The sequence below is a fragment of the Salvelinus sp. IW2-2015 genome, linkage group LG6.2 (genome assembly GCF_002910315.2).
Source record: "Salvelinus sp. IW2-2015 linkage group LG6.2, ASM291031v2, whole genome shotgun sequence".
Classification (NCBI taxonomy): domain Eukaryota; kingdom Metazoa; phylum Chordata; class Actinopteri; order Salmoniformes; family Salmonidae; genus Salvelinus; species Salvelinus sp. IW2-2015.
The window spans coordinates 14,428,442-14,442,215 of NC_036846.1; the positions used below are offsets into that span (position 1 = coordinate 14,428,442).

The 13,774-nt window shown below is 42.1% G+C and overlaps 1 protein-coding gene across 1 annotated transcript; it reads right to left on the reverse strand.

Moving 5' to 3' along the window:
* Window positions 1-349: 349 nt before the first annotated feature.
* On the reverse strand, window positions 350-13,313 carry LOC111965858 (SAM and SH3 domain-containing protein 3-like). Its single transcript, XM_023990236.2, has 8 exons — window positions 13,112-13,313; window positions 10,327-10,416; window positions 7,853-7,987; window positions 5,138-5,276; window positions 4,679-4,836; window positions 2,525-2,743; window positions 2,096-2,240; window positions 350-1,262 (listed from the first exon to the last, which is right to left on the reverse strand). Exons 1-8 carry the CDS (start codon window positions 13,178-13,180, stop codon window positions 1,018-1,020), a joined length of 1,200 nt encoding a protein of 399 aa, XP_023846004.1. The 5' UTR covers window positions 13,181-13,313; the 3' UTR covers window positions 350-1,017.
* Window positions 13,314-13,774: the final 461 nt, after the last annotated feature.

The window sequence follows — 13,774 nt, forward strand, 5'->3', positions numbered from 1 at the left end:
GCTCTCTGTGTGCAGTGGTAGGGTTCTGTCCTATAGTGTCTCTTGTGTAATGCCCAGGTTAATTGACTATGAACTGTTTAATTTCAAATTGAATACAGAAAAGTCTACCAAACAAATATGACAGAAAATACAGATTTTTCTTATTTACAATGATGGCCTACGCTGGGCCAATTGTGCGCCGCCCTATGGGACTCCCAATCATGGCCGGTTGTGATACAGCCTGGATTCGAACCAAGGTGTCTGTAGTGACGCCTCTAGCACTGAGATGTAGTGTCTTAGACTGCTGCGCCACTCGGTAGCCCTTTAGCTTTGGTGGTGTCAAATGTGTAAAAGTTATACAGTCCACATATTCATGGTTTTATTTCAGTTTATTTCCCAAATAACAGATGAAAAAACATACATGCAAAAAAACATTACACATCAAACACAATTAAAATGTTAAAAATGAACAGAGAACTTGACAGAATAAAGGATTTTTTTTAAAGTTACAGAAAATGTATATTTCCTACCTATACATTGATGGGAATATGAAATACGTGACCATATCAGGTCAGAAACACATAGAAGAATATTACAGTTTGTATGTCCTCACTAAGGTCTTTAATATCCATGTCAGAACTAATAGTAGCCTGGAAAGATGACAAGAAGGCTCTGAGTTTATACAAAATCCACTCAGGCCTGCTCAAATGACATGGTATCAGTGAAAAGGATGACACTTGCGCAATCAATTCATATTTACAGCTTGACCACACCAAGCTTTCAAAAGTCATGTATTCTTCCAAAACATTTCCAATAGTTACTGGTGAAGCTCCGGCTGCAGCCTTGTGACCTTTGTTTTAAAAGTGTGCAGGCCTCAAATGAAAAGAAACTCCCTCTCAATATATATGGCTTAATCCTGATTATCACTCTATTCTGATAGTTTGAATCAATTAACCAATTGTCGTTGGCTTTTGATAAATGTCCATCAGTACAGTCAACCAACCAAGGCTCATCAATTCCAGAGCCTCTCTTCAGTTTTCAGGTGACCACCACGTCCACTGTAAGCTCCTGCAGTTGCTCCTCAACAGAACTCAGCTGACCCTCCTCAACCTGGTGCTGCTCTGGCTCCTGGTTAGACTTCTGCTCTGTACCTGGCTCTCCCTCTGGTTCATGGCGCCCGTTCTCCAGGTTTTCTGTGCTCTCGAAGCAGCCCGAGTCCCTGGGTACATCACCCTTCTCCTCAACGCTACTTACCTCCTCCTCTGGCTCAGACTCATCATCCGCTGAGAGGGACAAAGACAAGACAACCATCACCATTAATACAGCAGGGTTAACCATCCCTTCAAGTGTTGGTACAAATGCCATTATTTCAGTATGTGCCTCTAACGTTTTGACTTGACTTTTAAATTGCCTTTAAAAGTCAAGTGCAGAGCGATGTCAGTGCAGTGTGGTTCGTTTGAATCCTGGCCATAGTGTATGTAATTAGAACATGGAAGCATGTCGGAGCTGCTAGCCCCTCAGGCTAAGGGCCAACCAAGTGGTTATGTTCCGAGCAGAGGAAACAGCTAGAGAAAGGTGTTTAAATGAGGGCTAATGATCTGGCTGGAGGAAAGAGAGCTCCCATATCAAAAGTGTTTCTGAGGGCCAAATGGGGTTTCCTACAGGCCAATGAGCACAACGAGAAAATGTGAGCAGAATGTTGTACCATTACTGTACTGTGAGCTTCATAAAATTAAGCTAATTAGCGAACAGTTTTCCCGGAAAGGAGAGAAAGCTGATGATAGTACAGAGAAAGCTGGTGATAGCACTGTACAGAGAAAAGAGTACACTTCTAGACCTTGCTGAAAATGTCCTGCATTACATTACATCTTGAAGTACCACATAAGAGGCTATGGGGGAGGCTCCCAAGTAGAAGATAAAATTGACTGTATATACAAATAAATATACACAATTTGCTGATTGACTACAAGTACATTATTCCATCGACTAGCTGCAGTAAATAATGATATCTGTGTGTGGTGGGCCTCATGTAGGTGTGTTTATGTGTGATCATAATGTGATCATGGGCCTCCTATAGTGCGAGTACGTTATTATATGGAATGAATAGTGGACCTACATTCACGCAGCAGCTCAGTAGCAGTCAGGATCTTTGAACGTTGTTCAGCATCTGTGATGTTGAGCTCATTGAGGTGGGACTCCTTCAGTCCGCCAAAGTCCTCCAGGCTCTGGAAGCCATGCATAGACAGCAAAGAGCCCAGCTCCTGAACAACAGAGAGAAGCATCACATTAACATTACACAACATCCAAAAAGAAAGGTTAATTGACAGGGAATTCTGAGAGCTTCGAATGAATTGCAATTATATGATTATATTATATTAATTATATGTATTTATCCAATTTCACTAAGGTCTTTATACAGCTCTCAGTGTTTAAACTCTTCCCATCTCAACTGATCCAAGTTAGTAATGATTGCTCTTTGATTGCGTTCTCTAAGCCACCTGTCTATTTGAATCTCTGTGAGATTAAGAGGATATGATTGTCTTACGATGAGACCGATCCTCTCCAGAACTTCCTCCAGGGTCTGGGGCTTGTCTTTGGCCGTGGAGCGGCGGTTCTTGCCGGTGCACCTCTTCCTCATGGGCGGTGTGGCCTCGTCCGGTAGGATGTTGACGTAGATGAACTTAAAGGTGCCCACCTTGTTGTTGAGCTTACCCGTCCATGTGCCCACCGGGTCTTTCTCAATTATCTGGATGACGTCACCTTTCTGCAGGAGAAACAGTGAATGATGACTACCTCCATCCAAACATGATCTGCATTCCAATTACATAAACAGTGAATGATGACTACATCCATCCAAACATGATCTGCATTCCAATTACATAAACAGTGAATGATGACTACATCCATCCAAACATGATCTGCATTCCAGTTACATAAACAGTGAATGATGACTACATCCATCCAAACATGATCTGGCACGACTCCAACACCATCATTAAGTTTGCAGACGACACAACAGTGGTTGGCCTGATCACCGACAACGACGAGACAGCCTATAGGGAGGAGGTCAGAGACCTGGCCGGGTGGTGCCAGAATAACAACCTATCCCTCAACATAACCAAGACTAAGGAGATGAGTGTGGACTACAGGAAAAGGAGGACCAAGCACACCCCATTCTCATCGACGGGGCTGTAGTGGAGAAGGTTGAGAGCTTCAAGTTCCTTGGTGTCCACATCAACAACAAACTAGAATGGTCCAACACACTAAGACAGTCGTGAAGAGGGCACAACAAAGCCTATTCCCCCTCAGGAAACTAAAAAGATTTGGCATGGGTCCTCAGATCCTCAAAAGGTTCTACAGTTGCAACATCAAGAGCATCCTGACTGGTTGTATTACTGCCTGGTACGGCAATTGCTCGGCCTCTGACCGCAAAGCCCTACAGAGGGTAGTGCGTATGGCCCAGTACATCACTGGGGCTAATCTGCCTGCAATCCAGGACCTCTACACCAGGCGGTGTCAGAGGAAGGCCCAAAAATTGTCAAAGACCCCAGCCACAGACTGTTCTCTCTACTACTGCATGGCAAGCGGTACCGGAGTGCCAAGTCTAGGACAAAAAGGCTTCTCAACAGTTTTTACCCCCAAGCCATAAGACTCCTGAACAGGTAATCAAATGGATACCCGGACTATTTGCATAGTGTGTCCCCCCCAACCCCTCTTTTTAAGCTGCTGCTACTCTCTGTTTATCATATATGCATAGTCACTTTAACTATATATTCATGTACATACTACCTCAATTGGGCCGACCAACCAGTGCTCTCGCATATTGGCTAACTGGACTATCTGCATTGTGTCCCACCCACCAACACCCTCTTTTACACTACTGCTACTCTCTGTTCATCATACACACATAGTCACTTTAACCATATCTACATGTACATACTACCTGAATCAGCCTGACTAACTGGTGTCTGTATGTAGCCTCGCTACTTTTATAGCCTCGCTACTGTATATAGCCTGTCTTTTTACTGTTGTTTTATTTCTTTACCTACGTATTGTTCACCTAATACCTTTTTTGCACTATTGGTTAGAGGCTGTAAGTGAGCATTTCACTGTAAGGTCTACTACACCTGTTGTATTCAGCGCACGTGACAAATCAACTTTGATTTGATTTGAGTTACATACTATAAGATCACATACGTTTGTGGTATATGTCACTCTATACTTCACTGAGCTACTCTACTACTACTGTAATTGTATAATTCACATAGCTACTCTAATACTACAGACATTGCATACTTCACTGAGCCACTATAATCCTACAGTAATTGTATACTTCACTGAGCTACTCTAATAATACTATAATTGTATACTTCACTGATCTACTCTAATTCTATACTTCACTGAGCTACTTTAATACTACTGTAATTGTATACTTCACTGAGCTACTGCAATACTACTGTAATTATGTTATATGTCTAATCTGATCAGCGCTCAGTAAAATTGCCTCCTATAGAGAGTCAGCCATGGATAATGACTAAGGAACCATTCTTTTATTTTACAATCTGTTAACAAGTTCCCTAGGGAGGGTCTTACTTGGTAGTCTGCCTAAACCAGTATAAACGCTGAGGGTACCGTCAGTCTGGTTAAACCAGTATAAATGCTGAGGCTAACTTAAATCTGGTTAAACCAGTCTACTTACTTGGAGCTTGAGGGACTCAATGTCGTAGGGGCTGGGGATGAAGTCTGTGTGGACGCGGGCGCGACCACAGAAGGGGCCTGTGTAGGGAGGACTGGACTCCTCCAGCCTCATGCTGTCTCTCTGGCTGTAGCCACTGTCTAGGCTCTGGCGGTCCCCACCTGCAGCACGCATAGACAGACAATCGCAGGCATTGTCAGCTTGTCTAACAGCCTTACAGTTCCATAAAGGGTTTCCCTGAAAATAAGAAGCTGAACCATACTCAAAGTTTATAGCCATACCCATTCCAAAATTCCCAAGCTTGTGGCTGTGCCATGATTGGTAATGGGAGCGCCCAGCAACCCTGGACATGTCTACGATTAAAATTCATATCTACTATGGGCTTCTGATTTGAATGTAGTGAGGGTTAGCTTGATGTACTTGACTTGTTAGACAGGTTCAATGAAATATATTTTAGTTTACACCCAGAGAGCTGGCGAGAGAGGGGGCTGTGGATGGTGTCCTCTGAACCTGTGGAGCACATGGAGGTCCTATTGCCTGCTGTCAGGTCTGGCATCCAGTCTGTGGTGGGGGACGGGGAGCCCTCCTCACCACTTTCCCCCTGTACATAGAGGATATTGATTAGTATTCAACAACAGACAGCGCATTCAGGTCAACATTTGTCCTAACCATAGACATACTGTATATTCATTATACAATATACATATATTTTGTTTATATACAATTTATTTTGTTATATATATATGTTTGGCCCTAAAATGAGGCTATAGTACATATACAGACAGCTTTCTGAGGGCCATACATCAGAAAAGTCTCCAAAGTAGACTGTGTTGTAGTGTGGCCTCATATGGTAGAACATCTTGTAGCTGTGAAAGCCTGAACCTTTTTGGATGCTGTTTGAATGTGACCACTAGGGGGAGACATTGTCAACCTTTTGAACATTTTCAGGCAAAGAGGTACTGATACATATACAGTTGAAGTCAGAAGTTTACATACACCTTAGCCAAATACATTTAAACTCAGTTTTTCACAATTCCTGACATTTAATACTAGTAAAAATTCCCTGTCTTAGGTCAGTTAGGATCACCACTTTATTTTAAGAATATGAAATGTCAGAATAATAGTAGAGATAATTATTTATTTCAGCTTTTATTTCTTTCATCACATTCCCAGATGGTCAGAAGTTTACATACACTCAATTAGTATTTGGTAGCATTGCCTTTAAATTGTTTAACTTGGGTCAAACGTTTTGGGTAGCCTTCCACAAGCTTCCCACAATAAGTAGGGTGAATTTTGGCCCATTCCTCCTGACAGAGCTGGTGTAACGGAGTCAGGTTTGTAGGCATCCTTGCTCGCACACGCTTTTTCAGTTCTGCCCACAAATTTTCTATGGGGTTGAGGCTTTGTGATGGCCACTCCAATACTTTGACTTTGTTGTCCTTAAGCCGTTTTACCACAACTTAGGAAGTATGTTTGGTGTCATTGTCCATTTGAAAGATTTGCAACCAAGCTTTAACTTCCTGACTGATGTCTTGAGATGTTGCTTCAATATATCCATATTTTTCCTTCCTCGTGAAGCCATCTATTTGTGAAGTGCCCCAGTCCTCCTGCAGCAAGCACCCCCACAACATGATGCTGCCCCCCCCCCGTACTTCACAGTTGGGATGGTGTCTTTTGCTTGCAAGCCTCCCCCTTTTGCCTCCAAACATAATGATGGTTATTATGGCCAAACAGTTCTATTTTGGTTTATCAGACCAGAGGACATTTCTCCAAAAAGTAAGATCTTTCTCCCATGTGCAGTTGCAAACCGTAGTCTGGCTTTTTAATGGCGGTTTGGAGCTGTGGCTTCTTCCTTGCTAAGCGACCTTTCAGGTTATGTAGATATAGGACGTTTACTGTGGATATAGATACTTTTGTACTTGTTTTCTCCAGCATCGTCACAGGGTCCTTTGCTGTTGTTCTGAGATTTATTTGCACTTTTTGCACCAAAGTACGTTCATTCTTAGGAGACAGAACGCGTCTCCTTCCTGAGCGGTATGACGGCTGCGTGGTCCATGGTGTTTATACTTGAGCACTATTGTTTGTACAGATGAACGTGGTACCTTCAGCATTTGGAAATTGCTCCCAAGAATGAACCAGACTTGTGGAGGTCTACAATTTTTTTCTGAGGTCTTGGCTGATTTCTTTTGATTTTCCCATGATGTCAAGCAAAGAGGCACTGCTTTTGAAGGTAGCCTTGAAATACACCACAGGTACACCTCCAATTGACTCAATTATGTCAATTAGCCTATCAGAAGCTTCTAAAGGCATGACATCATCTTATGGAATTTTTCAAGCTGTTTAAAAGGCACAATCAACTTAGTGTGTGTAAACTTCTAACCCACTGGAATTGTGATACAGTGAATTAGAAGTGAAATAATCTGTCTGTAAACAATTGTTGGAAAAATTACTTAAGAAATTTGTGGAGTGGTTGAAAAATTAGTTTTAATGACTCCAACCTAAGTGTATCTAAACTTCCGACTTCAACTGTATATATATATATATATATATATATACATATATATACATATATATACACACACAGTAAAACCCCAAACCGCATTGTTTGCTTGCTAGGCTGGGTTTCTGTATAGCTCTTTGTGACATCGGCTAATGTAAAAAGGGCTTTATAAATCAATTTGATTGAAATTTGATTGATATGTAGTTATATCCATGATCACTCAAATGAATGTCTGTAATTTTCAGGGTTAAACTGAATATCTATGCCTAAAATTATGTTTTTTTATTTCACACATTTAAAACTATATTTGAATATAAATTAGTTGTACAATCATACATTATGTTCATATTTACAATATAATTGTCATTTTAGTAGACAACATGTTTGATTTTTTGGTAAGAAGACCTACACACGATGTTAGGGTTGTGACTAGATGGAGTACAACTACGACCGGACGTTACTTTTCATAACAGGTGACCATTTTAGCTAACCCTAACCCTTTTCCTAACCTTAACCTAATTCTTCTAAACTACCACTTTAATTCTCCTAACCTGCTATGAAAAAGTAACTTCTGGTCATAGCTGTACTCCACCTACCTGATGTTAGCTTTGGAACATTCTTTGCAAAGTCCAAACCAGATGTACTACAGTACCCATAATACATCACCCTACACTTACCCCCTCTGCCAGGGCCTTCTGTACCCTCTTGGAGGTTTTACGGGTCATGGTGCGTGAGATGACGTTACGCCATGACTTCTTCCCCTGCTTACTGCCACTCTTCACTGCCTCCTCTTCAGACACATCCTCCGGCACCTAGAGGGTTACTTTTGGTTACCATTTCAACATCTACTTAAGTCAATTTGTGTAAGATGGGGGTGATGTGCAATGCTGTTATCTGTGTAGGATCACAAGAATTGTGAATTCTCAGACACAAATTAAGTGCACAGGGTCACCTAACCTAACGGTTTTTATTCACTAAAATTAAAGTTATCACAGTAACTTGTGTGGGGATGTGCTCTAGTGGTTCACACGCACGCATGCTGCGATTCACACACACACACACACACACACACACACACACACACACACACACACACACACACACACACACACACACACACACACACACACACACACACACACACACACACACACACACACACACACACACACAGCCATCCATGTGTGACGTGAATCAGTGATTGGGACACTGTGTCGGTGAAAGTGCTTCCAGTAAAGCTTGGCTGTGATGAAAGCTTGTGTGTGTCACTGGCAGCAGGCCAGCACATTTTGACCTGAAGGCGCTGTCTTGGTGAGAGAACAGAACAGAGTAGAACAGAACAGAGTAAAACAGAACAGAGTAGAACAGAACAGAGTCGAACAGAACAGAGTCGAACAGAACAGAGTAGAACAGAACAGAGCAGAGCATAACAGAGCAGAGCATAACAGAGTAGAGCATAACAGAGCAGAGTAGAGCATAACAGAGCAGAGTAGAGCATAACAGAGTAGAGCATAACAGAGCAGAGTATAACAGAACAGAGCATAACAGAACAGAGTAGAACAGAACAGAGTAGAGCATAACAGAGTAGAGCATAACAGAGCAGAGCATAACAGAACAGAGTAGAGTAGAACAGAATAGAGTAGAGCAGAACAAAGTAGAGCATAACAGAGCATAACAGAACAGAACAGAGTAAAACAGAACAGAGTAAAACAGAACAGAGTAGAGCATAACAGAGTAGAGCAAAACAGAACAGAGCATAGCAGAACAGAGTAGAGCAGAACAGAGTAGAGCAGAACAGAACAGAGTAGAGCATAACAGAGCATAAAAGAGCAGAGTAGAGTAAAACAGAACAGAGTAGAGCAGAACAGAGTAGAGCATAACAGAGCAGAGTAGAGCCGTGTAGAACAGAGCAGAGTAGAGCCGTGTAGAACAGAGCAGAACATAACATAACATAACAGAGCAGAGCATGGTACAGTCAGCACCACAGTGAATTATACTAACTCCCCCTCACAGGGCTACAGTCAGACAGTACGGCTGTGTAGTTAACATGGAAGCCTTCAGCCCCAACTTCAGCACAACAGACCACATGTGCTGTAAACAAATACAACAGATTTCTCACATACATAGAGCAAATAGAGACATACTCTCTCACGCTGGCATGCATTTGTACACACACACGAGCGCATGCACACAAACACACAAACACATACCGTACACACACTATACATGCTTGTGCACAGAAAGACAGGACAATCCCAAAACAAAATCATAGGAGCAGCACGTGGGTCGATAGCTCATTATTAAACCATGTCCCTCACAGTTAATGGCACCGATAGATTCTGGAGATGTCATTAGCTGTAGTGAATGGATCCCACTGTGAAGAACCAGACTGTCTCGAAGACAGCAGCCATAAGTTCTCTGCTTGACTTCACAGAGGACATCCTGCTTGTTTATTTCTGTCCTGTCTCTCGACGTTTACACACAATTCTAAGCTTCATCCTCTGTGAACTACCTCTCCTTGTTGAAAACTTCTTCTTAACTTCTGTCTCTGTCTTCTAACTTCCAGTCATACGGTTTGTAAAACTACAGTAGCAAAATAACAGTGTTGTCTATTTCAGTTTGATGTTATTGTCATCAATGTGAAAGTGAAGAAGTACAGAACTTGGCTATTGGTTGTTTGACAGGTCTTTGTTTTGGGCAATTTTGGGAAGTATAAACTGCAAACTTCCTTCATGGTTAAAGATTCAAACACTTTCGTGAGTTTGCCCTTTGTGTTCATTAAATAGACAATGTGTGGTGAATGTGGGTATGGATGAAAGCAGTATGTTCCCCGTCGAGGAACAACCACTTTTAGAATTTCAGTAAACAGAGAGACTGAAACAAACTATGTGTTTCTATAATCAATGGTTGGTATTAAACTGTTACCTGATGGAACTCTGTGATTACGTTTGGCTGCTAATGGAAGACAACAGAGGCTTTTGTTTGTAACAAAGGTAGTTTGGTGAACAATGCTCGGGTGATGAATAACCTTGTCTGAGCCCTGAAGAATTGCATTAGCTTCCCAAGGTACTGCCTAGGCTTTAGCTCCGCGTGCTGACACAGCATAGTGGAGACCCGGATTCAAAACCAGTCAGTCACACTGTAAACTTACTGTGTAGTCCAAATTTAACTCCTTGTCCAGCACTACAGGGGACTTGGGCTTCATGAAGTCCTTGAAGCTGCTGGATCTCTGCAGGGTGAGCTGTGGAGACAGAGAGAAATACACAGAGGACTCATGTAGAGGAGACCCAGAGAAATACACAGAGGACTCATGTAGAGGACCCCCAGAGAAATACACATTTGAGTCACAGAAGACCCTCTCAACATACAGGTCACGTCTTAAAGTCTTAAGCCTATAACATTTAATCAAAGATATTTTGGCACCCAGAGAGTTCTTCTAGTAAACGTCACAGAGACAGTTGTGATAAGAGGCAATGAGCCAGGAAGAGATAGAACATCGGCATGATATCTAAAATACAGAGCCAAAATGTCACTGTGACCTGGGTTACTGTCACCGCTCTCTAGGGGTTTAGGCCTTGTTGCCGTTTAGGCCTGGGTTACTATTTAGGCCTCTTTAGTGTGATAGGTGCTATCTCAGGACGCAAACAATAGACTAGACGTTTGTCTGTCTCTCTCTCTCTCTCTGCACACAGCTGTTTCAAATGTTTTGAGGACTAATGTTCAGATACAATTAGTTGGATCTAGGCTCTCCATAATATAAGAGGAAATGTTTTTGTTAAGTTCTCATTTAATAAACCTGATGAAACAGAGTTTGTGTTGTTGCTACAAAAATGTAAAATATTGTCATTACTGTAAGTGGTTAACAGTAGGCCTAAGCAGTAACCCAGGCCTTAACCCCCAAAAGAAGCCTAAACAGTAACCCAGGCCTAAACCCCCAAAGAGCCCTAAACTGTAACACAGGCCTAAACCCCCAAAGAGCCCTAAACTGTAACACAGGCCTAAACCTCTAAAGAGGCCTAAATAGTAACCCAGGCCTAAACGGCAACAAGGCCTAAACCCCTAGAGAGCGGTGACAGTAACCCAGGTCACAGTGACATTTTGGCTCTGTATTTTCACAGAATACATCTCTACATCACACAGGCTTAGTCATAATGCTAGCTCGGCTGGTCGTCATGGGATATGTAGTTATATATTATGGGATATGTAGTTATATATTATGGCATATGTAGAATGAGACACTGCTTACGCAGATATAAAAAGCCTAGACACAGATCGATAACATTGTGGAATACTGTTCCCAAATTATCAAACAACCGTTATATGGCAAAGATAAAAGCTGAAGTCAGGTATACTGTGTTGGAGCCTAGTCTGTGTTGGAGCCTAGTCTGTGTTGGAGCCTAGTCTGTGTTGGAGCCTAGTCTGTGTTGGAGCCTAGTCTGTGTTGGANGGAGCCTAGTCTGTGTTGGAGCCTAGTCTGTGTTGGAGCCTAGTCTGTGTTGGAGCCTAGTCTGTGTTGGAGCCTAGTCTGTGTTGGAGCCTAGTATGCTTTTATTTGCTCTATGCCTCTACCTCTAATCTCTCCAATGCATTTCAATAAACCTCTTATTTTGCCTTTACCTTGACATCTCTGATTCTACACTTCAGTTATGAATTAAAAATATTCCCAACTGTATACTGCAACTTGGAGTAATTACACATATGATTTGGTCTCAATTTGATACTGTACTTAGAATCAGTGCCACAACTATTGTTGCTGTCTAACCTTTCTCATTGTTGCAGTTCCCTGTAGAGATATGCAGCCATTACTTTCCACATGAGGCCATGGCCTATCTTCACCTCTCCTTCTTGCCCCCAGTTAAAACCCACAGGAAGTGGGTACATGTTGGCCAACTGTTGGCAGCTACTCGCTGTAGATGTCTAGACAGCCTTGGTGGCTGTGAGAAGACTACATACTAATCAAACCACTGAACTAAAGGAGGGGAACAACCACTCAGAGAAGAGAGTTTTAAGTTTATAATGATAGGCATTAGTATAATCTAATACCCATTAGGTGATCTTGCTGAGGAGCAAATCATTTGCCTTCTCAGGCCTCAAAACCCACTGAAGCCCATGTTTCAGGTATATTGACTCTACAGTATCTCTGCTCCTGGGTCTATACAGTTTTGACCTTTTTCATCCAGTACTGATTATAATCGCGAACTATCGCATGTGGTGAGGAGGAGCAATGAGGTGTGTTATAATGAAACCTGGATAGGAGCGTGGAACATGGGTTGCGGATGGAAAACAAGGGCACTGGTTAAGCGTAGGAGGTTAGCTGTTACCCAACCAAGCCAGTAGAGCTTTAGAGCATGAAGCCACAAAACTCTGACTCAAACTGAACTTAGCTTCTATGTCCAAGGCCAATAGCAATGAATCATACAGCAATATTAGAGGAACTAACGCGTTGTGCCGTGAGAAGCATTACTTCATGTTTTTAACCCTGACAACCAAGGCTTCCATCCTATTTCAGTTCCAGGTTTTAGAATGTTTTTTCAGGTCAACACAAAGGTTTCTTCTTCTAAGCCTGTGTAGAACATCCTGTCAGTCTTTGCAGCCCATATAGGCAATAGGCTAAGAGGTGTATCTCAATGTTGGGGTGAGTCCAGTATAATGGGATGAACCAGAGAAAGTAGCACTCTTCTCTACACGCCGTGTTCATTCATCAGCAAGATGGACACTTTGCGTTGCTCTATCTTGTCCTATCACATCTTTTCACACAATGTACTTATTTAACTTGTTCACTTCTCATTTGGACAAATAAATAGGCCTATGCGTTTTTGATAGACATCTGAGTCCAAAGCCCTTTTTGCAGTGTGCACACAGCCCTTTTCCTCTTGTCATTGCACTTCGTATCATCATCACTCACAGACAGACACAGACAACCCAAACCTCCTCACCTTCTTCTTCTGCACCTTTTCCAGCACCTGCTCCTTCTCTGAGGCGTTGGAAGGTTTTCGCCGTAACATTGTTCCTCTATGGTTCCTCCTGCAATTCTTTGTGGTTAAAAGTGGAGAGACGGGTACCAATGTGAACTTCAGCGGCTCCTATCACTCTGTTGTCACTGCTAGAGGACAAAACAGTAGAGACAAAAAGAGTGACTTCCTGTTTGACAGAGTGGAGCCAGAGACTGAGAGGAAGTCACATGACCACACAGGAAATGGAGAAGCAGACTTATGTAGGCACTTTGGTTTGAGTTTGCCAGAGAAACTCAACTTTGCTTGTATTTTTAATTTTTCTTTTCTGAATACCTTTCTGTCCTAGGATTTTTGGTTCTACACCGCTGGTGAAAGAGATGATTCATCTCTAAGTTCACAAAGAGTAATGGTTGATCTATTCAGAAAAAGTAATGTATCTAATCTAATTTCTCTAACATAGGGGATAGTTAATATAAAACAGAGATGACCATTATAAAAAAAAAAAAACATTTTCTTGTAAAGATGCATGTCCTGCCGTGACAAAAATGCAGAACTAGTGAATGCCTTCCTCTCATGCTGGTCTATATTTGCCTATTACAAAACAAGAAAAAAATCCCATCTATCAGAGTGGGAGAAAGGAATCAT